Raw genomic sequence first — 27732 nt, 5'->3', positions numbered from 1 at the left:
CAGAGCTGTCTGGGTGGCTGGCTTGCTTGTCTGCCCCCACCCTCCACCCACCCACTGGCCTCCTCTGGGACTACTTCCTTAATAGTATGTCACTCAGCAACTAAAATGAATCCCTCAGTGGACACCTTCTGCCCACAACCTAAATTTCAATCACCTGCCTTTATTCATCTTTCTGGAAATCTATTCCATATCACATCTAAATTTTACCCACACCAAAGTGCTAGCTGTTCTGATCTGACACATTTTTAGATCTTAGTATCTGCCTTTTGTTTTAATTTTAAAAAATTAAACCTCTTCTCTATCCCTCTCCCCTTATTCTTTGCATCTCTGGTCGGTATAATTTCCTTTAATTCTCTAAGGAGCAAGTTGCTTCCTCCTGCATTCTCAGGGTACTCTGTGTAAATGTATAGGATCCATCTTGCCAAATTTACCTAGTCTTCCCTGGGGCCTCACATGGTGCTGGAAGAGAGTAGGGATTAAATAAATATTTTTTGAATGAATTTCGATCTCCCAAATGTCCTAAGACTCTCCATTATTGGGCTCTCAGTCTTTTTTTTTTTTTTTAAATATATCTTAACTGACTTCAGAGAGAGGAAAGGAGAGGGAGAGAGAGAGAGAAACATCAATGAAAGTCATCATTGATCGGCTGCCTCCTGCATGCCCCCCACTGGGGATGGAGCCTGCAACCTGAGCATGTGCCCTGACCAGGAATTGAACCGGGATCTCCTGGATCCTAGGCTGATGCTCAACTACTGAGCCACGGCCGGCTGGGCCATTGATGGCTTTTAATGGTGGCTGTGGAAGGCTGGAGGAGATCCTGAGGCCCTTATTCTTCTTATTATAGCATATTATAGCATATAGCAATTGCCCCTGCCCTCAGCAACCTCAGGGGATAACAGGAACTTAGGGTGGTCAGTGGAAGGGGGTGAGAGTGTAGTGAGGAAATCTGATCACTGTGATCTAAATGGGGTGCCTGGGCAAATGGTGGGGTTTAGGTACACAGTTCCAGTCATGTGCAGATAAGCCAGCTCTCTCTCCCTTTAAAAAAAAGCCCTGATTGGTAGCTTTTGTTGATTTCTCTGGTATATATACATATATCCCACTAAGGCTGACTTCAAGCAACCACCATGCAGTCACTGACTGCAGACTTGGCAGAACTGTGCATAGTCAGCTCTCACAAGGCAGTGAGCTGCCCCAGCACACCAAAGGAACAGTAACCAGGGCTGTCCCCAGAAAGCCACAGGAAGATTGCAGCTGCTGCAGATACTACAGGCAGCCTCTGACTTTTTTGAAGATTAGCAATGGTCTCTGCCCCTCTGATTTACATCAGCTATCCTGTTACCTCAGTGGCTATCTAGGCTGCTGGCTGGAAGGCTCCCCAGTGGCCCTCGGCTCCTCTTTGGAACACACCCTCTGTTGCCTTGCCCCTAGAGCAGGCAAGGCAGCCTTAAAGGGCTCTTATAATTAGTTCTTCAGAAAGTAATTCAGATGGTATCATCCTGAGAGGAAGGATGAGTGTGTGTTAGTCCCATCAGTTATTCCTGTGCCCCTCACTTGAATTTGGGCAGTACTTTCCTCCCAAATTCCAGACACTGAGGAAAGTGTCCTCACGGGATCAGGCCCAGCTAGAAGGCAGCAGGCATCTCTGAAGAGAGGGTGGAATGAAGGGATGGGGAAGCAGTGTGAGGTGAGGGGTGCCTGCTTTTGGTTGTGAAGGGGCCCTGCTCCTCAGCTGGGACGTGAGCAACAGGCCTTCTGGCCCATGAGCAGGTGCTCCTGAGACAGACAGTTCTCCAGGGAAGATCAGGAACAGCTGAGGACAAAACGGGCCTTGTCTCAGGGATGGAGCTCCTTGAGAACCCAAACATTTTGCGTGTCTTTGAGTCTTTTTCTCAAGTACTTAGCACTTGGCCCAGTTCAGAATCAGCACTCAAAAAATGTGAAGGAGAAATGAGACCTTTATTATTACAGAACACTTTTCAATATGAAAAAAGTAACATGTAGGAGCAAGGAAAACCAAGACACAAAGAAGGACCTATAGGGCCCCAGGGTTTACCAAGGACAGACAGCAGAGGCCTTCTCTTTGTATCAGGGGCAAGTGGTAGGTGGGAAAGGCTGCCTTGTTCCGCTGAAATGGGCGCAGCCACCCAGTCCAAGCAGAGCGGTGCATCAGGCCAGGAGGGTTATAACGAACTTGCTAATGTAGAGAGTCATAATCCACTTGGGCATACGGAGGAAGCCAGGCACATAGGAGGCCAGTCAGCCAGGCTAGAGGCATGGGAGACAACCGAACTCAAACAGTCCTGGACGGGGCGGCCTGAGGACGACAGGAAGAGGAGGAGGGTTAGACCCTCATTTCCCACCGCTTGGACACCTCCAACTAGGCTGGGACTGAGTGGAATGTGAGAGAGAAAGGAACAGGGAGAAAGTGAGGGCAGAGTGAGCAGGAAACAGAAGGAAGAGAGGTCCAGGCTGGCTGCTGGCCTAGAGCTCTTACCATCAACATCCCAAAGGCCATAGCGTTGAGCAAGGTCACAAGACAGCAGCACCTTCCCACTCAGGCTGAGGATATTGGGGTCTGTGGGCACACACACAGCTGATATGGCATGGGAGTGGTGAAGGGCGACAAAGTTTGGGCCCAATGGGACAAGGCACCACTGAGACAGGTTTAGGAGCCAGAATTGTTTCTCTCTGTTCCTAACAAGGTTCCTGAGCCTCTGGCTTCTGGCCATATCTCCTAGGAGCTAGTCTTTGAAGCTCCCAATCCTCAAAAAGGGAATTATTGACCCTTTGGGTCTCCAGAAGTCACAGAAAAGGGTTTATTCCTCAACTACCTTCTGAGCCAGGACCCAGAACTGGCTGCCACCACCCCGCAGATCCTCTAGGTCCTTTCTTGTTATCAGTTGCCCCCAATTTCTTCACCTGTTACCACACATCTGCCACTCATTTCAGTGGTCTCCCCAGATGAGAAATGAATTTTGAGCTGAAACATAGGAGCAGAGAAGGTTTGGGTTAATTTCACAGAGCACTGGCCAACTCTATTCCCTGCTTATAGCTTCTGTTCCAGAACAGAGGCCCTTATCACAGCACCTGTAGGATAAGCATCTTGAAAGGTGCTGGAGCCACTCCTCCGCACATCCTGGTGAGTCTCGTACCCCAGCACCAGGACCCACTCAGATCCTAAGTGGAAGGATCTGAGGAAGCCAACTATGTTGACCTTCTAGGTTAGTGCCATGTGGTGGTCAAGACCATGGGCTGTGGAGCTGGACAGTCTTTCCACTTAAGGCATCGGTGATCTTAAGCAAGTTTCTTGCTTCTCTGGGTTTCAGTTTCACTATCTATAAAAAGGAGATACTATCTCCCTTATAGGATTAAAGGACATAACATGTGTACAGTGCTCAGCCCTATAATTTACCACCATGGTAAATACCCGGGTATTTACTTCTTGCTGTTGTTACTGTCTTGACATTAAGAATGGAGAAGCTGCCCAGCCGGGTGTGGCTCGGCGGTTGAGCGTTGACCTAGGATCCAGGCGATCGGGGTTCGATTCCCGGTCAGGGCACATACCCGGGCTTCGGGCTCGATCAATGACTCTCTCATCATTGATGTTTCTATCTCGCTCTCTCCCTCTCCTTTCCTCTCTCTGAAATCAATAAAGATATATTAAAAAAAAAAAAGAAAAAAAAAAGAATGGAGCTGATTCCCCTGCATTCTCTGCCACCCTTGGCCTCCCCTTGCCAACCTGCTTCAACAGGGGACTCTCAGTGTTGTCATTCTTCTCCAAATGATCCTTCAGCAGTTCTGTCTGCACCAGCCCTGGCCACAGAGACACATAGCTAACCCCGCGGGGCTGCAGCTCCTGGACACAGTCAGCAGCCATCCTGTCACACTGTAGAGAGACAGAAGGCAGGGTGAGAGCCAGGATATCTGGCCATGTCCCCTCCCGCCCCTGCCCTCCATGCTTTGGCTGAGGATGTCCCAGTCCCATGCCCTTCTCAGGTGCTCTGTCTCAGCTGTCCACCTCTCCCAGTGCACTACTTACTCTGCCCAGCAGAGAGGAGCCCAGGTGAAGGAACTGTCCATCGAGGGGCAGAAGGAGAGGTGATGGCCAGTTGGCCTGCCACTTTGACCACTGGGGATTTACCTCCCAAGCTAAATGGGTACCGTCACTGTCCTATACCTCCCCAACTCCTATGCCACTAGGTTCTTACCTCAGCTTTGCCCACGCCATAGGGGACATTGACGATATACTGCATTCCCCCAGGGGAGGAGATGACCACGATGAGCCCCTGACCAGCTGGTACCATCAGCTGTGCCCCATACACTGAGCACAGGTAGTGGTCTCTAGAAGGTGGGGCAAGGAAGGAACAGACTGTGTTCAGTGCTGGCCACGGTGCTGTAGCCTTGGCAGCTCCCTCTGCCCTCTAGTGGCTATAGTCAGCCAGGAGAAGGCAGCAAAGGGGTGGCCGCAGACCTGGAGAACTGAGGGCTTAAGGCCACCTTCTGGGAGGAATACTGGAAAAATTAACCACTGAAGGATGAGAAATGGCACTCTCTAGAAGATGTAATGGAAGAAAAGAGCTCTGTCATAACAGCAATAACAAACCTAAAGTAACTTGGGGAGAAAACATAAAAAATATATATGATCTACATGAAAAAAACTATAAAGTCCTTCCTAATATAAAACAACAAGTACAGGCATAATTTATTCAGAGGAATCAACATGTAAAACATCAGTGCTACTTCAACTAGTCGATTCAGTCAATTTAAGTTAGATATCAATAAGACTTTTGGAGGAACTGACAAAATAATCTAAAGCCCAATGAGAATAAACATGGGATAGCTAGGAAAATTCTGAAAAAGGAAGCGTAGTATCTGTGGGTGGGGTGGTATGCTCCCCCATCTCGCCACCCCATGTTAAAATGTATAACAGTTGCCCAGCCGGGCGTGTCTCAGCGGTTGAGCGACGACCTGGGATCCAGGAGATCGGGGTTCGATTCTCGGTCAGGGCACATGAGCGGGTTGCGGGCTGCAGCCATCAATGACTCTCTCATCATTGATGTTTCTATCTCCCTTCCTCTCTCTGAAATCAATAAGGATATTTTTAAAAATGTATAATAGTTAAAAGAATGGAGTACTAGTATAACAATACACAGACAGTCAACGAAACAAAGTAGTCAATAATTAGGCCCAACCGTAAATGAGAATTCAGTAAATTATAAAGGGAACATTTCAAATCAACAGGGAAAGGGGGATCATTCAGTAAATGAATTTGGGACAACTGGTCACTTATTTGGTAGGTGGGATTTGCTGTCTAACTCACTTATAATTTCAAAATGCATTCCAAAAGGATAAAGTATTTGAACATAAAAAAATAAATGCACAAAAGCACTAAAAGCAAGCGTGACAATGTGTTCATAAACTTGAGGTGGGGAAACTTGTCTTAGCATCACACCAAGATAGATACTATAAAAGACTTGACTTTATATATATATATATTTTTTTTTTTAATTTATTTTTTTTTAATTTATCTTTATTGTTGAGAGTATTACAGGTATCCCATTTTTCCCAATTGATCCCCTCTACTTTGCTCCCACCCCCTTCCCAGGCCTTCACCCCGTTATTAACTGTGTCCATGGGTTATGCATATAACTTCTTTGGTTAATCTCTTCCCAACCTCCACCCTTATTTGACTTGCTAAAAATTAAGACATATATTTAAACGTACAAATACATACACCTATATGTGTGTATGTATATAGAGAAAGCTGGGGAGAGCATGTATGCAAAAAGTAGTAATAAATTGAGAAAAATTATTTGTAAAACATATATCAAAAGAACCTATTACATGAGGATCTCTTATAAATTGATGTAAAAAGACTATATTAATAACACAACTCACAAAAAAATAAAGAGCCATCCAGAACAAGTGGCAGCACAGGCATACTCTTTTGGGCAGTGAGAGTGCCCAGGGCCTGGCCTGGCTGCTTTGGCGCTCGGTGAGAGGCCGCCCCATTTCTGTCCAGCCCGCAGGCTCCAGACCCAACAGTCAGCCCTGGTGGCTCATCCTCGCAAGCAGTCGCCACTTAGAGGAGACAGCATCTTATTACCAGTGGCATTTAAATATTTATAAAATTTAAAAATTGTAACTTTAACTTCAGTTCTCTGATTCATGAATCGTCAAAGAAAGCAGAGAGCATAGGATCTACAAAAGGAGCAGGTTTGGGTAGATTTGAAGACTGATACTAAAACAACAGCTGGTTCCTGTTCACACAGAACTTAAAGTTTAGTGAGGAAGATAAAAGCAAACAAGCAAGCAACAAAGATCTGTTTGAGATATGGTTTCAGCAAGGCCTCGGTTTCCTTCCTTCAGCCCTTGTAATTTGGACGACTGCTGCTTTCACATTTTCATGCATACTGCCATGACTCTCCATCGTGTTGACCCTGCTTTGCCGTGTATCAGTGACACTGGCACAGTAGCCCCAGAAAAGTGCCTGTTTGGGGCAATGTTATATTTCACCGCAGTTTTATGTGTTGCTACCATTTATGTTCATTGTAAGTAAGTTCATGCTCTGAATCCTGAAGGGAAATGTAGCACCAGATCAAACCAGGCTTGCCCTGTACTTGGACTGCTGAGTTGTTTGGGGCTTTTTGTTGTGGCAAACTTCTAGAAAACAACCTTTTTTACTGTATACGTATGTGAAGCTGTGCTCACCTTTGATATGGGCTTAATGTGTATGTTTGTTCAGACCATCCTTTCTTTTTTCTTTAAAAAAATATATATTTTTATTGATTTCAGAGAGGAAAGGAGAGGGAGAGAGAGAGATAGAACCATCAACGATGAGAGAGTCATTGATCAGCTGCCTCCTGCACGCCCTCGACTGGAGATCGAGCCCACAAACCCAGGCATGTGCCCTGACCAGGAATCGAACCCCAATCGCCTGGATCCTAGGTCGATGCTCAACCGCTGAGCCATGCCCGGCCAGGTGGGACCAGCCTTTCTTACCAAATGCAGTTCAAAATTCATGGCAAACAAATCTTCTGGATCAGACTATTGTTGGTTTTCTGGTGGGGCGTAGGTGCATTTAGCATGCTGGCTTGCTCATCAATATTGTACAGCGGCAGTTTTGGCACAGATATAGTACGGAAACTGCACTGGAACCCTGAGGACAAAGGTTATGTGCTTCATGTGATCATTACTGCAGCAGAATGGTCTATGTCATTTTCCTTCTTCCATTTTTTCCCTGATTTATATCTGGGATTTTCAGAAAATTTTTTTACCAGTATAAGCCAGTTTACATGGATTAACCCTCTAGGACATTGCTCCTTGTCCTACTAACAATGAACGAACACATCTACTTTCCAGAGATTTATGATGAAAGGATAAAATTTTCTGTGATGATTATGATTCTTGGGGCTTGAGAAAATACTCATAAATTACTTCTCCTGCTCTGAAATTTTCCACCAATTAATCAAGGCTGACAGTGACACTGATGGGTCCTGATAACCAAGACACGAATTAAGCCATTTTATAAATTATTTTAAAGGATATCTTCAAGAGGATTGTGTAGAAACACTTATGGCTAGAAAATAAAACCAAAGGACTATTTAAAAAAATAAAAATAAAGTGCCAATAAATAAATGAATAAAAAGCTCAACTTCACACACACACACACACACACACACACACACACACGAATGAAAACCACCTTTAGATGTCTTTGGCCTATCAGAGTGGCAAAGCTTGCCTGAGTCGCCTGGTTGTTTTGCACAGTTGAGGACATAGAAAAGATATTCTCCTTCATTGTAATGAGTTTATAAATTGGTGGGGTCTTTTTGGAGGACAGCTTGATAATGTTTATTAAATCTTTAAGAAGTATATATTTTTTCCAAGAATTCCACTACTGCAATAGATAAAGGATTAGATAAATAAATTATGGTACCTACTCTGAGTCAAATATTTAAAAGAAAGGTACAATACTAGACTATCAACAGTAGCTTAATCTCAGTCAAGGGAGGAAGGGGTGGTGATGAGAGAGTAAGATCATACTGACTTTCACATTTTTCCATAATTTTAAAAAATTATACAAACTTGGTAACCAAAAAAAATTTCTTTTGCATGGGAAACTGGAACTTTCAAATGAAAACAAGTAGAGCTATGGTTTTGAAAGGAAGCCCAGCCTAAGGTAATATAGAGGAAAGGCACAGCAAATGTGTATGTGAATGTATGTGGGAGAGGTAAGAGGAGATGGTGGTGGGCTTCCAAGAGGCTCACAAAGTGACCTTTACACCTTGGAGAACTCATCATGCCTGGGCATTTGCCTTGTAGGCTGAAACCCTGACCAGCAAGAGATGAGTGTGAAAGGCCCCTCTATCTGGAGAGCTAAGGATGTGGGTGTTGCCTATTTCCAGCTGTTTGCATTTTCTTTTCTTGCCACTTGGCTAACCATCTCTCTGTCCTCATAATCTTCCTTCTACTTTAGAAATCACAACTGGATTCTCATTCTTTTCTTTCTTTTTAAAAATTTTTTTTTATTGATTTCAGAGAGAGGAAGGGAGAGGGAGAGAGACAGAAGCATCAACGATGAGAGTCACGAATCAGCTGCCTCCCGCAAGCCCCCGCTACTGGGGATCAAGCCTGCAACCCGGCCATGTGCCCTGACTGGGAATCGAACCTCAACCTCCTGGTTCATGGGGTGACGCTCAACCACTGAGCCATGCCGGCCGGGCTGGATTGTCATTCTGCTTCCTTGAGACTGCCACTAGAAGCCATGGGTGTTCTTAAACACTTTAGTCTCAGATTTGCATATAATATCTTAGTTACTCCCCCAGGTCATATTCAGGGAGTGTAGCTTATGAGAGTACCATAGTTCCAAAAATAATAAACACAGACATTACCGGTGTACATCATGCTGAGCAAACTAAATGCTGTGTTTTACCTCACCCCTGTACCACATGTACATGTAACCCTGTGACACCCCTGCACTCCCAACTCTGACCTGGAAGTGCCCTTGCCCATGGCTCTGGATTGAGGATCTGGAGGCTAGGATGGATGGCACTCACTTTTTTTTATTGACCTTCTCTTGATCTAAAAGCAAAACAATTTCTTCCTCTATCCATTTTTGGAAATATTGGCTATGGATGGTGTGCATTACTGAGGGAAAGAGCTCCCTTCTGGGTCATACACTTGGATGGGCAGAAAGTGAGGCAGGAGAGAGGCAAAGGGCAAGGTCAGATGAAAATTACTGACAGAAACAAGATAAAAGTTGACATTCCCAGGTACAGATTCACTTGGATGGAACTTCTCGAGGTGAATGGGACAAATGGGACAAAAAGGAGAAGAAAGAGATGGGAGGTCAGAGGGAAAAAGGCAAGGGGATATGGGGAAAGATCTGGGCCCTCAGCCTGGTGAAATGAATGAGAGGAGCCAGGCCCTTACAGTGGGGCAAGGACACCTACCTGAGTCCAACATTGTTGATATCATCCCAAATGGAGGCAGGGCTTTCCCAGAATGCCTTCTTATCACTGTCCAGGATTGTCTGGAAAGCACAGGGGGAGTGATGGATTGGATGGTCTGAAGGCAGGAAGGTATGAGGGGCAGGATCATGGAAGGGACAATGAGTGGGGATAAAGACTCAGGGGTCACAGCTGGAAGTCAGGACTGTGGAACTGATATCAAAGTTCAAAGAGTACCTGGACCCCAGCATAGGCGTTGTTGACCAGGACATCCAATCGCCCGTGCTGTTCTCTATCTACTTGCTCAAACAGTTTTCGCACTTCACTCTCCTGGCTTGAATCACACACCACAGGCACGCACTTGCCCCCTCGGGATTGCGCCTGGAGAGAGACAGGATATGAGCTCACAGTTGCACAGAAGTGTACACATAACGCAGCTTCCCTCAGCTCCCAGCTTGGGAGCTGAGAAGGCCAACATGGGAATCAGTCAGCAGCTGAGGGAACATGGTTGGTAATATCGCCCTCTGATGTCTGTGTGAGGAATTTCAGGCCACTTCCATCTCACATGCCCTTTGCTCCCACAGTTTATCATTCATGCAGAACTCTTACTCAATTCCCAGCCCTCTTACCCTCACTCCACCTGTGCTCCTACCTGGTAACAAGGAAATCAAAGCTCTCAGGCATGAGCTATTTCTACTTCCTATTTAGTATCAGCTTCTACAAATGTGTCCCATCCTCTAACTTCAGAGGAAGAAGCGTACCTTATTCAGGAACAGGCCTATTCTCCAAATTCATACTCTGGGTGCAACCCTCTTACCTCCTTACCTCCTAAGTGCTCACATGACCGCTAGTCTTTCTGCCTTATATTAACTCTTCATATCCCAGCCAGATAGTATAAACTATCTGAAACACAAATCTGTTTTAAATCCTCCAACCAGATCACCATCTCTTCGAGAATAAAGCCAAAATTCCATACCGGGGTCTTCCAAGACCTGTTCTGTTTCCTCTCCAGCCTCTCACCTACCACTCCTGCTTTGTACCTATATGCTTTGGAATTCTTTCTCACAATATCCATACTCTTTCACCATTGTCCCTCTGCTTATGAAGTTCCCTTTGCTAGTATGGTTGTCTTAGCTTTTTTGACTTAACCCTTACCTTTCAAGACTCAGTTCAAGAACTACTTCCTCCAGAATGCTTTCCCTATTCTCCCATGTCATTTCAAAACCCACCCCACCATGCCAAGGCATTCTGCGCACATTTGCCTCTTATCACTTACCACGTTCACATTACACTGAAATGAACCGTTTCTGCCTCTGGCTAGACTCTAGCTTTTAAGAGCAGAAGTTATATCTTATTAATCTTGGTAACCCCAGTGCTTCACCCAGTGCCCAGCGTATCAAGTGTACTCAAGTATTTATTTTACTGAAAACCAGCAGAAAAGTAAAAATGTACAGTTCAATAAAGTCTTGAGGAAAGCACAGGTCCACAGTCTTTAGTTGCAATTCCAAAATCCCTAAAGCTTTCAAACAGTTGTGAGGTGTGTTTTTTTGTTTTTTGTTTTCCATAAAACTCACTTGGTGGTAAATTTGACTTGATCTGGAGTTATTTATGGGGTTCATCTGGCCCACTCTGAGAAAATATTCACATTTTATTTAGGAATATTATGGTTTCAGAGGAGTGGTTAATAGGAAGGGCTCCCGCAAGTGGTTTCTGCCCCTTTGGTCCCAGAGGAAGCACTCACATCTTCAGCTGCAGCCCGCAGCGTGTCCAGATGTCGGCCAGTGATGCAAACTGTAGCACCGGCTTGGCAGAGCTGCAAGGCGATGCCACGACCAATAACCCTGGAAGTACCAGTCACTATGCACACTTGGCCCTTCATGGGAGCTGCCATGTATGACTCAAAAGCAAAGGGGTATAATCTGCGGAAAGATGTGCTCTGAGGGAAGCCCGCATATTGTGAACGTGAAGGGAGACTACCCCCTACCCCCATTATGGTAGGAGGGGCAGCTATGGTGGGGAGCTATGCTTTGAGGGGAGAGAAGTTTCAGAGGCGTACAACTGGGTGCAGGCCCTAGGGCAAGGCAGGCAGTTCGTTTTGGGATTCCCAGAAGTGAAGGGGCAAGTGGGGCTGTCCAGGGCGGACACCTACTGGACTCTGCGTGAGGCGGGCTGGGTGGAAGATTCCGCCGCAGCAGGCCCTCGTGGAGCGCCCACGCAGAGTCCTGGGCATCCCGAGCTCTGGCCCCTGGCCTGGCCCAGTCAAGCCGAACCTGGGGGCGCGGCTTTTGGGTCAGAGGTGAGCCAAGGTCCAGGAACCCTGAGCCCTACTGGGAGGAGTTCGTGTCCCTTACCGGTCGCCTTTGCCGCTTGTGGAGCTCTCGCCCTACCTCGCTCGCAAAGCTCTGAGTCGCGACCTTTCATTCCGGAAGCGGGGGCGAGCCCAGGTGACCGGTGTGAGCAGCGGTACTGCCCCGGGCGGGCAGAGGGAGGCGGGGCCCCCTGTGTTTTCAGTCAATCCGCGGGGGGGGGGGGGGGGGCGTCGCGGGACAGTGACGTCAGCGCTGCGTCCCGAGCGCGCCGGCGTCTCTAAACTCCGCTGGGAGCCGGCCCACGCCTGGCTAAGTGCGCGCGGGCTCCAGCTGAGGCACCTTTCGCGGGCTGAGAGTGACGGCAGCACCCATGGGGCTGGGTCCGCGCGCCCTCCATAAAGCCGGGCGCCGGTTCCCAGCTGGCGGCAAACGAGGGCGCGGCGCCAAGGGGTCGGGGCGCCCCTCATCAGGCCGCCAGCGACAAGTCTGCCCGCCTCGGGACGGGCGCTCGCAGCCGGCCCTAGAAGCGCACCCTCACCTGAGCCCCGAAGCGCTGGGGTATTTCCGCCGGGCGCTGTCGGCGCTGAAAGAGGCGCCGGAGACCGGCGAAGAACGAGGTAGGGGGGATCTTCTGGGTGAGACGAAGAGAGGGATTTGGTGGACGTAAAATTCAGTACAAGCAAGATCATTTTCGTGGTTTCCCAAGGCGTGGGGATTTAGTTTCATCTTACGTATCCTTGTCCTCACTCCCAGCCGTTTGGTTAAGTGCTGGAACATAACCTTATCCTCCTCCTAGTCTCCTTGTAATATTTCTTTCCTTGTCTTTCCAGAGCTGATGGTGCACAATGTTTTGAAGGAAGCGGAGGCGCAGGCCCTCGCCTTGGCCACAAACAGGACTGGCAGTGAGATGCTGCAGGAACTGTTGGGGTTCAGTCCCCTGAAACCTCTGTGTCGAGTATTGGCTGCTCTGCGCTCCAACTTGCGCTCTGTGGCCTGTCATCGATGCGGGGTCCACGTATTGCAAAGTGCTTTGCTGCAGCTCCCTCGATTGTTGGGGAGCCCTATGGAGGATGAGGAGGTGGAGGAGGATGGGAAGGATCGTCCCCTGGAGACCCTAGAGGAGCTGGTCCTGGGACTGTCCTCTGAGGTGTGTGATGATTTTCTTTTCTACTGTGGAGACACACATGGCAGCTTCGTGGTCAGAACTCTGCTGCAGGTGTTAGGAGGGACTCTTCTGGAGTCTGAGAGAGCCAGACACCGTGGCTCCCAGTCACCTGGTAAGTATTACAAGAGAGGGAAGTGGACCTAGAGGAAAGGAGAGTATAGGAAGTTCAGAAGGAGGGAGTTAGCAGAAGAGTAATTCTTCATGAACTTGAAGAATTAACAGGGAAATCAGGACAGGGCTTAGCCAAAGATTACTATGCACAGAGGCCCAGAGGTAAGGTGTGTTTAGGGAAAGCTAAACATGACTCAGTGTACATTTGTATTTATACATATACTGGATTCAAGCAAAAGATCAGGAATAATACTCTTACTACATGCAAACCACTCTAATATTTTCTTTCCTTTATTATTCAGTCCTCTTCCACTAAAAAGGTACTGGTTGAGACCCACTAAATTGATTTCATGATGCACTCATAGGCAGTGGCCTAATTTTTAAAAACTTTGGGAAATAAGGTTAGAGAATTTAGTTAAGGCCTGATTTTGGAACATCTTGAATTTCTGGCTGAGGAGTTTGGACTATCTCCCATGGACAATGGGAGAGCTGGTTGAAGTTTCTTAGAAAATTTAAAACAGAAATGTAGTCTAAATTTAGTGATCTAGATGAGAAGAGATATTCAATTGTGTTCTGCATCTCTAAGCTGAATCCTTGTTCATCTTTGCCAGTGATTTTCACCTGGTGTGCTGTGATACACTGGCGTGCCCCAAGAATTTTAAAATATGTGATACCTGACTATTTAGTCAGGGGCACTGACCTCTTTTCCTTTAGATCGTCAAATAAAAAAATGACAGCACCTAACACAACAATGGCCGTCCAGTGTGAATGAATCAAAATTATACCTATTTTTTTGTCAGATCGGCAAAAAAATATTTTTTGGTGTGCCACAGAATTTTAGTAATTAGTTTATGTGCCATGAGATGGAAAAGGCTGAAAATCGCTGATCTACAGAATTCTTCTCCCTCCTGGATGGTGGTTTGTGATCTCACCACTGCACACATTCTTCATCTTCCTTCAGAGGCACAAAGGGCTCCAGCTCGGGAATGTAAACCAACTGATTTCGAGGTTCCTGAATCCTTCTTGAATCATCTTCAGGACCTGAGCTCCTGCTTTCTAAAGGACATTGCTGGTAAGGAGGGAAATAGGAGGAGGTTCTAGGATATATTTTTCTGGAGGTCATTATCTTCAAACAAGGCCCTTATTTAGGATCAGTCTTCTTTTCAAACCTACAGACCCTTTGTCTCTTGTAACTTGTTGTTTGAAGTTGAACAGGTCATCTGGATTTTGAGACAGCTGCTTTTATTATTTCTGCTCTCTCCCCACAGTGTTTATCACCGATAAGATCTCCAGTTTTTGCTTTCAAGTGGCCTTACAGATCTTACACCGAAAACTGCCCCAGTTTTGTGCCCACCTCTGTGATGCTGTGATTGATTATCTGAGTAACCGTAATTCCTCAGCAGATGGCAGGTATGGTCAGTGCCTCAGGATTGACCAGGGTTGATGGGGCTGTGTGAAATAAATGAGGTGTGTAGGTATTTTGGATAGAGTGGGATTAAAACTACCTTCTCCTGGTCTCCAGCCCTCTACTGCTGTTTCTGCGGGATCAAACGAGCTCCAGACTGCTGGAGCAGGTGCTGTTGGTGTTGGAGCCCCTGAAGCTCCAGAGCCTTTTTGAAGATCACTTCCAAGGGCAGCTGCAGACCCTGGCTGCACATCCTATTGCCAACTTCCCTTTGCAGCGTTTATTAGATGCTATCACTACCTCTGAGCTGGTGAGTTGGGAATTTGGCTGAGTCTGTTTCTGTATGCTGTTGTTTCTACTTGTTCTTGTTCACTGGGCCTTATTTTATGATGTGCCTGCCTCTGTTTCTCTGACTGTGTGCTGGCTATTCCCCTTGAAAAGTTATTCCTGGGGGTTTCCCAGTGCACAGAGTGAAGGTACCTTCTTCCCAGAAAGGATTTGCTTTGGCTTCTCTCAAATGCCAATACCAGCAGGAGACTGGCTTAATCCAAGTTAGCAGCTTGAGGTTCCATGGCCCACTCAGACTGGGTACTTCGCTATATATCCAAATGAGAGCTCTTTTCCTTTGCTGCTTAACATCAGGGCATGCTTCCATGGGATCTCATGGGTTGGGAGTTAGGGTGGAAGGACAGGTTTGATTCTGGTTCTCCTTTACCCTAAGAGTATAGTCATTTAAAGTCCCCTCCCCATGTGAGGCAGCTGCTATAAGACTGCCCACTTGTCCTGGACTTTTCTTACCCAGTAAAATCAAAGTCCTGATATTGGCAATGCTTTTGTGTCTTATCTAACATTTTTAGTTGTTTTTGACAGATTTCTTGAATAACTTAGCCCACAGTTATCAGAATGCCAAGGATTCTTTACCCCGTGTCTCCCCTCAGCTGTCCCCTGTGTTTGAGGAGCTGAGCCCTGCCCTGGAAGCTGTACTGGCACAGGGTCACCCAGGGGTAGTCATTGCCCTGGTGGGAGCCTGCCGCAGAGTTGGGACCCACCAAGCCCAGGTCCTGCAGCTGTTGTTAGAGGTGAGTGGGTGTTACCTGCAACCTGTTTATGCCCTTGGTTCAATTCTATCTCTTAGAACTTACCAAATCTTTAGTCATTGTATCTCTGGAGCCAAGAGATTTAATGCCCAGAGAGTTCATAGATAACAGGAAAATTAGGTCAAAGCCATCTCATAGCCCTAGGATGAAAATTGTCTCCCAGAACAGAGGTGTTTATTTAAGGAATAAACATTTATTGACCCGTTACATGTATAGAGGCTGGGGATACAGCAAGGCAGATGAAATCCTGTCCTCATGCAGCTTACATTCTTGTGGAGTTAGGCATCTCACCAGTCCTGAATGTATTCCCTTGTCTGGAAATTTGGGGTTAAAGTAGGTTCTCAGATTTATTATGTTTTGTCTTCTCATCTAGGCATTCCACTGTGCAGAGCCCTCTTCCCGGCAAGTGGCCTGTGTGCCTCTCTTTGCCACTTTGATGGCTTATGAGGTGTACTATGGACTGGTGGAAGAGGAAGGGGCAGTGCCTGCGGAGCACCAGGTGAGGCAGGGGAGAGGCCAAGCCAATAACTGATTGGGGACCAGGCTTCCCTGAGCTTAGGAAACCTCTCACCACTGAGGTGAGGGTGGAGAGATCTCTGGCTTCATCCAAGTGGAGATGGCAGTTTCGTGGCTGCCTCCTGATTTTCTGTCTCTGGCCACAGGTTGAAATGGGCACAGCCAGGGCCCTGGGGGAAGTGACAGTCCTCGGATCTCTACTGCTCCAGCATCTGCTGTACTTCTCCACTCCTGGCCTTATACTTCGAAGTCTGGGTGTCTTGACGGGACCACAACTTCTGACTCTGGCCCAAAGTCCTGCTGGTTCCCATGTGCTTGATGCCGTCCTAACCAGCCCTTCCGTGACACGCAAGCAGCGCCGCCATGTGCTCAAGACCCTAAAGGTTAGACTTCTGGCTTCTGCTTTGATTCCTCTATCCATTTAGAGAACACGAGCTTCCTCTAGGACTGCCTTTCCTAGACTCTTTTGACTCAGCGTCTGAACTGAAACTCTACTCCCTTCTGCCCTCCCCAACACATTTTCATGGACTGCCCTAGAGGGACCTATCTTGCTTGTCTCAATGCAGGGACAATATGTGGCTCTGGCTTGCAGTCGCCATGGCAGCCGTGTATTAGATGCCATCTGGGGTGGAGCAGCCTTGGGGGCCCGGAAGGAAATTGCTGCTGAGCTGGGTGAGTACCAGCAGGTCTTTTTCACCTTTCCAAACTTTCCCTTTCCTTACTCCAAGTGGCTGGGTAGCTGGGGATGGATTTAAATTCAGCAGAGCCTGGCTGGCAAGGCTCAGCAGTTGAGCATCAACCTACAATCCAGGCGATTGTGGTTCGATTCCCAGTCAGGGCACATACGCGGGTGGCGGGCTCGATCCCCAGTGTGAGGTGTGCAGGAGGCAGCCAGTCAATGACTCTCTCATCATTGATGTTTCTATCTCTCTCCCTTTCCTTTCCTCTCTCTGAAATCACTAAAGACATATTTAAGAAAAAAATTAAGTTCAGCAGTTCCAAAGGGTGATTTGGCCATGGTGCTTAGCAGTCTGCTCTCCCTTTTCCCTGTGTTGATTGTGCAGCCCTGTGTTCCCAACCCTCCTCCCAACTTGTTCTTTGGAGAGTGAGGGGTTAATTCTATCCCAAGGCATGCCTAGGGTCCAGGGAAAATGGAGGGACCTTCACCGCAAATAGAGTCTCTTCAAGCATGGGTGGTGACTGCATGCTGATACTGAACATGAATGGTTCCCTTTGCAGGAGAGCGGAACCAGGAGCTGATAAAAGACCCCTTTGGCCACCATGTGGCTCGAAATGTGGCCCTGACTACCTTCCTGAAGCGTCGAGAGGCTTGGGAACAGCAGCAGGGGGCGGTGGCCAAACGGAGGCGGGTTTTGAACTCAATTCTTGAAGACTGAGGCCTTGGGTTCTGGGACTGAGTGTTGATGGGGAAGGAGAAAAGGGTGTGTTTATCCTGTCCCCTTACTAATTTAAATTGGAATCATTGAAGTCAAAAGTCTTATTGGTAAACATTTTTATATTTTTATTGGAAATGTCTTATTCTTGGGGGGAAGATTATGAAGACATAGAGATCTCAAGGTAAAGCCCAAGAGAGCTATCTTCAGTGCACTGGGGAGCTCAGGGAAAGGAGGAGTTGCAGGAACATCTAGAGTTTGCAGCATTCAGGATGGTATCAAGATGCTTGGGACAAGCTTGTGGCCTTTCAGGGTAGGTGGGAGGCTGAAAAGATAGCTAGGAAGGGACAGCATTCTTCAGGAATGGGTGTAGGCTAGGGGTGTAAGGCATTATGCTGATGGGGTCAGAAGACAGTGGGGAAACTGTCTACAGGTCCCCAAACCTGATGATGTCACAGTCGTTACTGCCATCTGTTAGAATGAGTCTAGGGGCAGAAGCTCCGAGCCCCTTCTCAGTAGGGATGAAGGTGACCCTGTTGCTGCCACTGTGTAGCCCCTTCCACTACATGGCGAATGGTAGAGGAAATTCCCAGCAACATATGGCCGAGGCCTTGCAGCAGTGTGGAGGTCCATCGGAGGAACTCCCTGAAGGGCAGAGACAAGAGACAGTCAGATAGTTAGGAGGAAGCCATAGAGCTGGGGGCTGGGAGCTCTCCGTAAGGGAGAACTAATAATGGGTTAGGTGAGTGCAGCAGAAGGAATTATGGGACTGCAACGGTAGGGTTGGGGAAGTAAAACATTTTGGTCTCTGACCTGAGTAGTTTCTTTGGGCCAAGTCCTTGAATGTCACAGCTCATGGAGTAGAGCCCGTAGAATGTGGCTTTGATGTTCAGACTCCCAAAGAGGTCTCGAGGGTTTTGCTTGTACACGTCAAAGGTGATGCGAGCAATGTCCTTGCTGTGCTTGGGCTTCTCCCGGCCCAGGCCATATGACAGCATCCCACTCTGTAGGACACCCCCATGAGTGCAGTGCACCCTCGCTTACACCCACCATTAATCCCCATCAGTAATGGGACAGACCCACCCTTGCCTGGACTGTTAGTCCACTATAAGGTATCCTTAAAAATTCCTTACTTTTCTCATCACCTCTGCCCCCAAGGCGAGAGTTAGGGAAGAGGAGAAGCTTGGGAGAGATATAAAGGATTGGTGACCTTTAGCAGCCCCAGTACAGGCCTCTCACCCTGATGGGACTCCAGCTCTGCCCAAGCTCCAGCACCATCAGGCATGTGTCATCTTCCAACAGCTGGAAGAAGTCTTCGCTCTCCACGGCAGTCCCATCCTCCTCTAGCACCAGGGTCAGCACTCCACTCAGCAGCAGGGTCTCCTGTGCCTACCCAGTGGCAAGAAGCAGGAGGGAAATGGCAGAGTTTGTCTCATGCTCCTTTCCTCTCCAGCTGCCCAGCATCCATTGGTTGGCCCAAGACACTGGTTGATATACCAACTCTACTTCCTGGTGCTTCGCCATCGCTTCAAGTGGCTCCAGCTCTCAGTGTTCTTTCATTGGGGGACCCTCCCCAGAAGCTGACCTTTTTCCCTATTTGCTCCTGCTTTGCTCCTACCATGTCATTGTTATCTTGCCCTGCTTCCCTCTGAGCCACTCCTGGTTTGGAATTGAAAAGTTAGCCAGGTTCTCTTGAAGTCCATCCTTTGGTAATGGGCATAGGCTAGGGGTGTAAGGCATTATTCTGACAGGGCCTGACACAATGGAATCTTATCTCTAATATCCCACCTTGCTCTTTCCCACTCTCACGGAATTCTCTAGAACCATTTTCAGTAATAATGACCACCTTTTTGAGTCTTTACTAGTGCCAGGTATCTATGTAGCACTTTACATACAGTATCCTCTTTTACTTCTTTCAACAACCCAAGGAAGTGCATTATTATTCCTTTTTCATAGATAAATTGATATTTTGACTTCTCCCCAACCAGAGGGTAAATAGCTTAAGTCACCCTACTTAGGGAGACAGGTAGCAGACATCCAATTAGTGCCACTTGCCAACCACACCCAAGGATAGATGAAGTTAAGAGAATAAGTCTCAAAACACACCCAGCCCCAGCAGAGGAAAGCACAAGCTGTGGAGTGCAGAAAACTTCAAACAGGGTACTCAAGGCCAGTCACAAAACCATCTGAAATTGGCCTGCACCATCCAAAAGACTGGGAGTCCTAGCAGATCTAAATAATACATAGAAATATTTATTTTTTAAAATGTTTTTATTGATTTCAGAGAGGAAGGGAAAGGGAAAGAGAGATAGAAACATCAATGATGAGAGTCATTGATCGGCTGCCGCCTGCACACCCCCTGCTGAGGATCTAGCCCAAAACCAGGCATGTGCCCTGACCAAAAATCGAACCATGACCTTCTGGTTCATAGGTCAACATTCAAATCCAAACAGGCGACCAAAACGGGGAGACAAAAAAACAAGCCCCAAATGAAAGAACAAAAGAATTCTCCAGAAGAAGAGCTAATGGAGATAAGCAATCTATCAGATATAGAGTTCAGAATACTGATCATAAGGATGCTCAACAGCATGAGAAAAGAAATGGAAACTATGAAGGAAATTAATGATATAGAAATAATAATAAAAAAACATTGGAAGGAATAAACAGATTAGGGGAAGTTGAGGATTAGTGAATTAGAAGACAGGGTAGAGAATACCAATCAGAAAACCAAAAAGAAAAAACAAAAAACAGGAGGACAGTCTAAGGGAGCTGTGGGACAACATGAATGTAACAATATTCATATCATAGGTGTGCCAGAAGATGTAGAAAGTAAGCAAGGGTTAGAGAACCTGTTTGAAGAAACAATGGCAGAAAACTTCCCTAACCTGGTCAAGGAAAAAGTCACACAAGTACAGGAGACATAGAGAGTCCCAAACAAGAAGAACCCAAAGAGGCCCACACCCAGACACATAATAATTAAAGTACCAAAAATTCAGGACAAAGAATCTTAAAGGCAGCAAGAGAAATGCAATCTGTTACCTACAAAGGAACCCCCATGAGGTTGTCAGCTGATTTCTCATCAGAAACTATAGGCCGGAAGGGAATGGCATGAAGTATTAAAGGTAATGCAAAACAAGGATCTGAAACCAGGAATACTCTATCCAGTAAGGCTATCATTCAAAATAGATGGTGAAATAAAGACCTTCCCAGATTAAAAAAAAAAAAAAAGGTTAAAAGAGTTTATCACCACCAAACCAGCATTGATTGCAAGAAATGTTAAAGGGACTGCTGTAATAAGAAGTTGAAATAGAATGAGAAATATAGGCATAAAGAAATAAAATGGCAATAAATAAGTACCTATCCATAATAACCTTAAATACAAATGGATTAAGTGCTCCAATCAAAGGACATAGGGTAGCTGAATGGATAAGAAAACATGACCCAAATGTATGCTGTCTACAAGAGACCCACCTCAGAACCAAATACACAGGCTGAAAAAACAAACTTCTGGAGGACTTTAAAGGAGAGATTGACAGCAATACAGTCACAGCAGGGGACTTTAACACCCCACTGACTTTACTGGATAGATCTTCCAGACAAAAAATCGACAAGGAGACAGTGACTCTAAGTGACACACTAGATCAGATGGATTTAATTGATATTTACAGAACATTTCACCCCAGAGCTGCAGAATATGCATTCTCCTCAAGTGTACATGGGACATTCTTAAAGATAGACCACATGTTAGGACACAAAACAAGCCTCTACAAGTTCAAGAAGACTGAAATCATATCAAGCATCTTCTCGGACATTTACACCATGGAATACTACGCAGCTGTAAAAACGAAGGATCCCTTACCCTTTAGACAGCATGATGGGATGTGGAGAGTATTATGCTTATTGAAATAAACCAGAGAAAGACAACTACCACTTGATCTTACTCATATGTGGAATCTAATGAACAAAATAGATCCAGAGACACAGAAGCATGGAACAGACTGAAGAATCTCAGAGGGAAGGCGTGGGTGGGGAGAGATAAACCTAAGAACTTATATGCATATATGGGTAACCCACGAACACAGACAATAATGTGGTAAAGGCCTGGGGAGAGGGCTGGAGGGTGGAGGGGGTCAATGGGGGGGGGGAAGGAGACATTTGTAATACTTTCAACAATAAAGATAAATTTTCAAAAAGAATGAATCTCATTTTGGTGCATCAACATAAAGCTGATGAATATTCTCCCCTAAACTCCCAGATTTTAAAACCCCTCTAAAGGAAGGTCCCTGTGCAAGCCAGCCCTCCCAGGAGCATGCCTGCACCTTTCCCCTCCCTCTCCCCCACAGGCATGCATCTCCTAAACTCTAAGGGACCCTACAAGGCTTGCAACAAGGACAGCAATGGGCAGTGGCAGTTCATCCCAGGCAAACCTCCTGAACCTGTCTCCAAGGCTCCCTTTTCTCTGACTTCTTAGTGAGCCAAAACAGACCAGCCTAGGCTCATTTTTCCAGCCCTTTCTTGTTTCACATTCCTACCTTTAATAGACGTCCTCTAAAATTCAAAAGAAAGACATTGACATTTTGATAGGTTAAATAACTTCCTAAGGTTTGACAGTAGGAAGTGGCAGATTTAGGATTTGAATTTGATTTGTCACACAAATCACCATTACACACTGACTTCTAAATTCTATACCTCCAACCCTCTCTATCTACTCCTTCCACTATTCCAAAGAAAAGCCCATTTCTTGGGGGGGAAAAAATTAACCAAAATGCAGCAGGGATCATTGGGCTTACCCCTGTGCTTTCAGTCCTCAGAGGGAAGGGCAGCCGTGTAACCTCAGCCCTTTCTGCTGGTCATTCCAAGTTCTCACTCTTCTTGAGCCCCTTGGCTGCCCCTGGGATAGGAACCCAGGGACTTGGCTCACTCACCTTGTCTAGCAGTTCCTGGCGGGTGGCAGCTGTCAGACCTTTCCGAGTGGTCCGCTTGTGATTACAGACACGGAAAGGTCGCTGGGGTGGTGGAGCTGAGGTCAGGACTCTACGGCCAAACTCAGAGCTCATATTGGTTACTGACCTGATAATTGGGGAAAAAGGTCAAGAAGTAGTAAGGGGTTTGTTGAGTGTAATGGAGATGATGAGGGTGGGGTGGTTGGAGTTAGGGAGGGAGGGAGGGAGGGAGGGATTTAGGTTTTTGGATTAGAGTATCCTAGGGAGAGAGGGCAGGACCATGGAGTGGAGGTGGGCAGTAGTGGTTCAGAAGCTGGACAAGCCCACTGTGGAAAGTGGGAGTGGGGAGGGGGAGGGGTTCATGAGTTTCCTGGGGGCTGAGTGGAGATTTATTGTCCTGCCCCTATCCCCGGAGTTGGAGAGTGGAGAGGAAGATCAGTAATCACCTGAGCAGGCCGCTGGGGTTCAGGGCAGAGAGGTACTCCATGGTGCAGGGATAGAGCAGGAGTTCTGGGCTGGGTCGTTCTCTGTTGTGCTGGGCTGAAGTGGTGATGTTTTCTGTTACCGAGCTGGGACCTCAGCCCCAGTGAGGTGGAGGATGAGTCAGTCTCGGACTCTGCTCCCGACTGGCCTGTAAGAAAGGCAAAGTCCAAGGGGAGGGACCTAGATGGGGTCCCGAAAGAAGGATTAAGGCTCAGAGTTGCCAGGCAAAAACCATGGAAGCTTTGTGTGGGTGTTTCTCTGGTGGCAGCATGGGATGTGAGGATAATTGGGAACTATGTAAGAGGATGGTGTTTTTCTTTGTATGGAGGGAATTTCTAGGTATAGAAGCTGCATTACATGATTTGTACTGTGCATGCTGCCATCTACTGAAAAATCCATAAACTGCAGCTTTAAGAGAAGAGAGGACAGGCTGAAGATGGGATCATGGGCAAGGCTTGGAGAAATGGCATGTGAGGCTGTGTTTGAGGTGGGGTGTGAGAAGAGGATGGGTCCTGATCCATGGGTCACCAGGAGACTGTCTGGGACTCTGGCCTTCCTCCTTTCCTGCTCTTTCCTTCGTGGTCTAGGGGAGCAGCTGGCTCAACATTTCTCTGATTTAATTCTGCAGAAGTGCCTGCTTCAGCCACACTGGATTAGTCACTTTCGCCCCTATCTCCTTTGGACACATAATGGGCATGAAGGAGATGTGAAGGGGAGAGGGGGTGTCCTTTGATGGCATCAGGACTTTAGCTTTTGGTGCTCTGTGTTCCATCTCTGATTTCAGCTGCAGTTGTGCTGGACAGTTGTGTGGAAGCTCAGACTCTCACTGACAATGAACTCCTCACATGAGTGCAAGTCTCTCTGCTTTCCTGCCTATAAGTCTTGTCTGAAGCTTTGGCAGTCCAGTCTGCACCCTGACAAGTGCAGGCTACAAGTGTGAACAGGATCGTCAATGCCTCCTCTTTCTGGAATGCATTCTGTGCATGTATTAGACGTTCCTGATGCCCACTGAAGGCGCTCGGTAACACTCTTAATGGCTTTCCTCTTCCCTCTCTTCTCCTCTCACTCCCGCTTCCCAAGGTGATCTCCCAAATATAGAATTACCTGTACCCATGCCCTTAACTAAGACTCTGCTTTGGAAGGAACCCAAATGGAGACAATACTGGTGTCCTGGCTCCCAAGGAACCCCAGTTCTGGCTATTGAATGACATAGGCCTTTCCCCTTCCCTCAAGTTTATCAATTTACCAGGTCCCCTCAAATTTCTTCATTTCCAAGCTTTGCCTGACTTCTCCACCTACAGAAGGCTTCTTTTCAGCATGTCTCTACCACTGCACCCTTTCCTTTTTTCTTATCTTGTATCCTGGTGCAGCTTAGTGATGTGCTCTCTTTGTGGTTGTCTGCTGTAACCGCCTCAGCCAGGTTCTATGCCCCTTACACCTCCATGCATTCCCCCATTCCCCACAGAATTTAACACCATGCTTTACACTGAAAGCTGTCACTGACAGCCCAGTGAGGGCCCTGAGGGTGGTATGACTGGGGCAGGGCCCAAGGCAAGAGGCAAGAGGAGTAGGTAGGAAGCTGAGGGAAATGAAGCCTCAGCAGGGTCAGGAGTCTGGAAACAGGCAAAGAAAGAGCAGCAGGGGAAGTGAGTAGTTTGGGTCACCTTCTCTGCTGAATGCAGACCAGGGAGGACAGAAAGCATAGGGCTGCAGGGTTGGGACAAGAGCTGAGGGGAGGGATTAGCGCAGAAACAGGACCCAGGGTCTGGATTCAGCAGTGTTCCTACTCACTCACCTTCACGACAAGGAAAGCTTATGTGAACCCCTTCAGCTTATCCTGTTTCTTGGGAGGCAGGACCTCACACGCCTGGACATGTTAGTGATGGGAAGCCCTAGGGTGAGGGAGGGGCCCCAGGAAAGGCTTCACCTTGTCCCTCCCCATTTTCACCTCACCCTTTGCAAATCTGACTGGCACAGGACAGGAGTAGGCACCTAGCTCATTGCTGCTTTGCCTTTCAGCCTCCCCAGGCCCCTTGCTGGGCCCCCACCCTGCTAGCTTTCAGCTGGGTAAGTAGATCTGCCCAAGTGCCTTTACTTGCGACCACTCGCTTTTACCCTGAGGTATAAGGAATGGGGCTGGACAAAGAAGGGTAGAGGAGTGGAGGTGGAGGTGGTGACAGCCTGGGAGCCAGGACTGGGGAGGTGAGCTGAGACTGAGAGCAGGGGATTTGGGGTTCCAGGAAGAAGTAGTGTTTGAGTTGGGGCTGGGATCCCGGAGGAAGCCAAGGCTCCCAGACAGAAGAGAGGCAGGCTGCAAGGAAGTGAGGGGAGGCACAGTTCCTTCTCACCTGGCATCAGGAGTCAGGTGGGCTCTTGCCCCACCCCCTGAATGCGCTCTAAGGCCCTTTCCAGCCCCTCCCCCCGTAGGTGCAGAAGGATGACAGACTGCTACCGTCCCCCAGGGAATGAGACGCTGCTGAGCTCACCGGCCTCACGGGCCACAGGCACGGCCTTCCTGCTGCTGGCGGCGCTGCTGGGGCTGCCCGGCAATGGTTTCGTGGTGTGGAGCTTGGCGGGCTGGCGGCCTGCACGGGGGCGGCCGCTGGCGGCCACTCTCGTGCTGCACCTGGCGCTGGCCGACGGCGCGGTGCTGCTGCTCACGCCGCTGTTTGTGGCCTTCCTGGTGAGGCAGGCGTGGCCGCTGGGCCAGGCGGGCTGCAAGGCCGTGTACTACGTGTGCGCGCTCAGCATGTACGCCAGCGTCTTGTTCACCAGCCTGCTCAGCCTGCAGCGCTGCCTCGCCGTCACCCGCCCTTTCCTGGCGCCCCGGCTGCGGAGCCCCGTCCTGGCCCGCCGCCTGCTGCTCGCGGTCTGGCTGGCCGCTCTGCTGCTCGCCGTGCCAGCCGCCGTCTACCGCCACCTCTGGGGGGACAGCCTGTGCCAGCTGTGCCACCCGTCGCGCGCCCACGCCGCCGTCCACCTGAGCCTGGAGACCCTGACGGCTTTCGTGCTGCCCTTCGGGCTGGTGCTCGGCTGCTACAGCGTAACGCTGGCGCGGCTGCGGGGCGCCCGCTGGGGCTCGGGGCGGCACGGCACGAGGGTGGGCCGGCTGGTGAGCGCCATCGTGCTCGCCTTCGGCCTGCTCTGGGCCCCCTACCACGTGGTCAACATCGTGCAGGCGATGGGCGCGCTGGCGCCGCCCGACGGGGCCCTGGCGAAGCTGGGCGGCGCGGGCCAGGCGGCGCGGGCGGGAACCACGGCGCTGGCCTTCTTCAGCTCCAGCGTCAACCCGGTGCTCTACCTCTTCACCGCTGGGGATCTGCTGCCGCGCGCGGGCCCGGGCTTTCTCACGCGGCTCTTCGAGGGCTCCGGAGAGGCTCGAGGGGGCCGCTCCAGGGAGGGGACCATGGAGCTCCGAGCTATCCCTCGGCTCCGAGTGGCGGGACAGGGCCTGGGCAATGGAGACCCAGGGGGCGGGGCGGCGAAGGACAGTCAGGAGTGGGACCCTTGACGCTGAATCCTGCTCTCCCCTCTCCCCTTCCATCACCCGTCAGAATTCAGAGAACCACAGAGGCGCGTCTGGGGATCCTCTGACCAGTTTGGATCTGTCGGGGCAGAATTATTATATACCTGGGGCAGGCCCAGGTTCCAAACTGAGGGATTGCCAAGGGTGATGGTTCATGTTAATGAACATTGTGCACTTGCAGGCTGATATGTGCCCATGTGCCAGAGCTGCTAAGTTGGTGCCAATAGTTATTGTGAAAGACTGTGCAGCCGTTACCATGGCTTAAGTGTGCACTCCCTTGGCGGTTCAGCCTGAGTGGTACTGAAGCCACCTGGTTTCCCTGCTGGGTCAGGCCAAGGCTGGGCAGTGCCAACCTTCAGTGGCATCTTGACCTGTCCTCCCCAGCTCAGGTGGCCTGGTTCCCTCAGGCCAACCCATAGAACCACTTGGTAAATAAAGGGAAGAGTAGGAAAGAAAGATATGGGTGCTTGGATGTGGGGTGGGGATGGGATTCATTCTCCGGGGTCTATAAGAGCCAAGGGGGCAGGAGGTCTAACCCTGGGAACTGGAAGTCAATCTGAGGGGTTCAAAAGGAAAGTTCTCCTGTCTGCCTTGTGGTTGACCCAATGGGGGAAGGGCCCTGGGTGTCTGAGAGTATCTTCCTCTTTGAATTCAACTCTCCCCCAAAGGTCATCTGACTCAAAAGGAGTGGGCACTTGCTCGTCCAGAGCACATTTGGGTGTTGGAGATGAGAGAGTATGAGGCATGGTGTGGAGACTGGAGGACAGGAAGAATTTTTTAGGGAGGTACCACTTCTTTCTCCTTTTTCTCACTGCCAAGTCTTGACTCCTCCCAAGACTGCTAGCTGTTCCTCACCTGTCCTCCCCAATACTCCCCAGCCCCCATCTTTTGGAATTTCTTTACCTCTAGGCCTCAAAACTGTTCTGGATCCTGATACTTCTGAATTTGGGGGTGCAGGATGGGATTCTTTTTAGGGGACATCCACTTGCACACACATGTGGTCACTAGGGTGAGCAACTCAACCTGGTTTGCCCAAGACTTTCCCAGTTTTAGCAGTGCACATCTCTTATCCCTGTCCCCTTAGTCCCTGGAAGCCTAGATATGTGTAAGTTCTGGTCAACCTACCCATTACCCCAAGTTCTGCTTTAGTGACTGTTCACACCACCCAGGCAGAGCCAAGAGATAGCCAAGGAAACCCGGTCCTCAGGGTCACACCAGGGCCACCAAAACTGGGGCTGGAGTGGAGCTTTGGACTTGGGGGACAGGTATGCTTAGAGTGTCTAGTCTGGGGTGAAGGAAGAAAGGTCATTGACTGAGATGGATGTGGG

The 27732-nt window shown here is 48.6% G+C and overlaps 4 protein-coding genes and 1 pseudogene across 8 annotated transcripts; 3 read left to right on the top strand and 2 right to left on the bottom strand.

Moving 5' to 3' along the window:
* Positions 1–1940: 1940 nt before the first annotated feature.
* On the bottom strand, positions 1941–11897 carry DHRS1 (dehydrogenase/reductase 1). 4 transcript variants are annotated; one of them, XR_013998449.1, is made up of 10 exons: positions 11807–11897; positions 11197–11374; positions 9693–9836; positions 9459–9538; positions 4212–4344; positions 3743–3889; positions 3443–3643; positions 2923–2983; positions 2498–2578; positions 1941–2317 (listed from the first exon to the last, which is right to left on the bottom strand). XR_013998449.1 is itself a non-coding variant. In XM_081132410.1 (9 exons), the coding sequence occupies exons 2-9, from the start codon at positions 11344–11346 to the stop codon at positions 2211–2213; spliced, it is 903 nt and encodes a 300-aa protein (XP_080988536.1). In that variant the 5' UTR covers positions 11347–11374; positions 11807–11897; the 3' UTR covers positions 1941–2210. The 4 variants fall into 4 exon arrangements, 3 of the variants coding, with proteins under 3 accessions (XP_080988536.1, XP_080988538.1, XP_080988537.1); XM_081132410.1 differs by lacking the exon at positions 3443–3643; XM_081132412.1 differs by lacking the exon at positions 3443–3643 and having other exon boundaries at positions 11843–11895.
* On the top strand, positions 5201–7375 carry LOC308564388 (DNA damage-regulated autophagy modulator protein 2 pseudogene; annotated as a pseudogene). Its single transcript has 3 exons — positions 5201–5211; positions 6257–6753; positions 6996–7375. The product of its transcript is annotated as a DNA damage-regulated autophagy modulator protein 2 pseudogene (transcript).
* A 44-nt stretch (positions 11898–11941) lies between the features above and the next one.
* NOP9 (NOP9 nucleolar protein) lies at positions 11942–17582 on the top strand. The gene is made up of 10 exons (XM_081132380.1): positions 11942–12381; positions 12595–13041; positions 14002–14112; positions 14309–14450; positions 14563–14755; positions 15384–15524; positions 15916–16041; positions 16205–16441; positions 16625–16730; positions 17298–17582. The coding sequence occupies exons 1-10, from the start codon at positions 12135–12137 to the stop codon at positions 17453–17455; spliced, it is 1908 nt and encodes a 635-aa protein (XP_080988506.1). The 5' UTR covers positions 11942–12134; the 3' UTR covers positions 17456–17582.
* CIDEB (cell death inducing DFFA like effector b) lies at positions 17562–25720 on the bottom strand. Its single transcript, XM_081132453.1, has 6 exons — positions 25365–25720; positions 22842–23026; positions 22378–22522; positions 18692–18841; positions 18266–18456; positions 17562–18097 (listed from the first exon to the last, which is right to left on the bottom strand). The coding sequence occupies exons 2-6, from the start codon at positions 22880–22882 to the stop codon at positions 17965–17967; spliced, it is 660 nt and encodes a 219-aa protein (XP_080988579.1). The 5' UTR covers positions 22883–23026; positions 25365–25720; the 3' UTR covers positions 17562–17964.
* LTB4R2 (leukotriene B4 receptor 2) lies at positions 24860–26484 on the top strand. The gene is made up of 2 exons (XM_081132387.1): positions 24860–24945; positions 25306–26484. Exon 2 carries the CDS (start codon positions 25316–25318, stop codon positions 26387–26389), a length of 1074 nt encoding a protein of 357 aa, XP_080988513.1. The 5' UTR covers positions 24860–24945; positions 25306–25315; the 3' UTR covers positions 26390–26484.
* Positions 26485–27732: the final 1248 nt, after the last annotated feature.

Source organism: Miniopterus schreibersii (genome assembly GCF_964146895.1).
Source record: "Miniopterus schreibersii genome assembly, chromosome: 1".
NCBI lineage: Eukaryota > Metazoa > Chordata > Mammalia > Chiroptera > Miniopteridae > Miniopterus > Miniopterus schreibersii.
The sequence above is the reverse complement of the archived record's forward strand: the minus strand, read 5'-3'. Positions and strand labels throughout refer to the sequence as shown.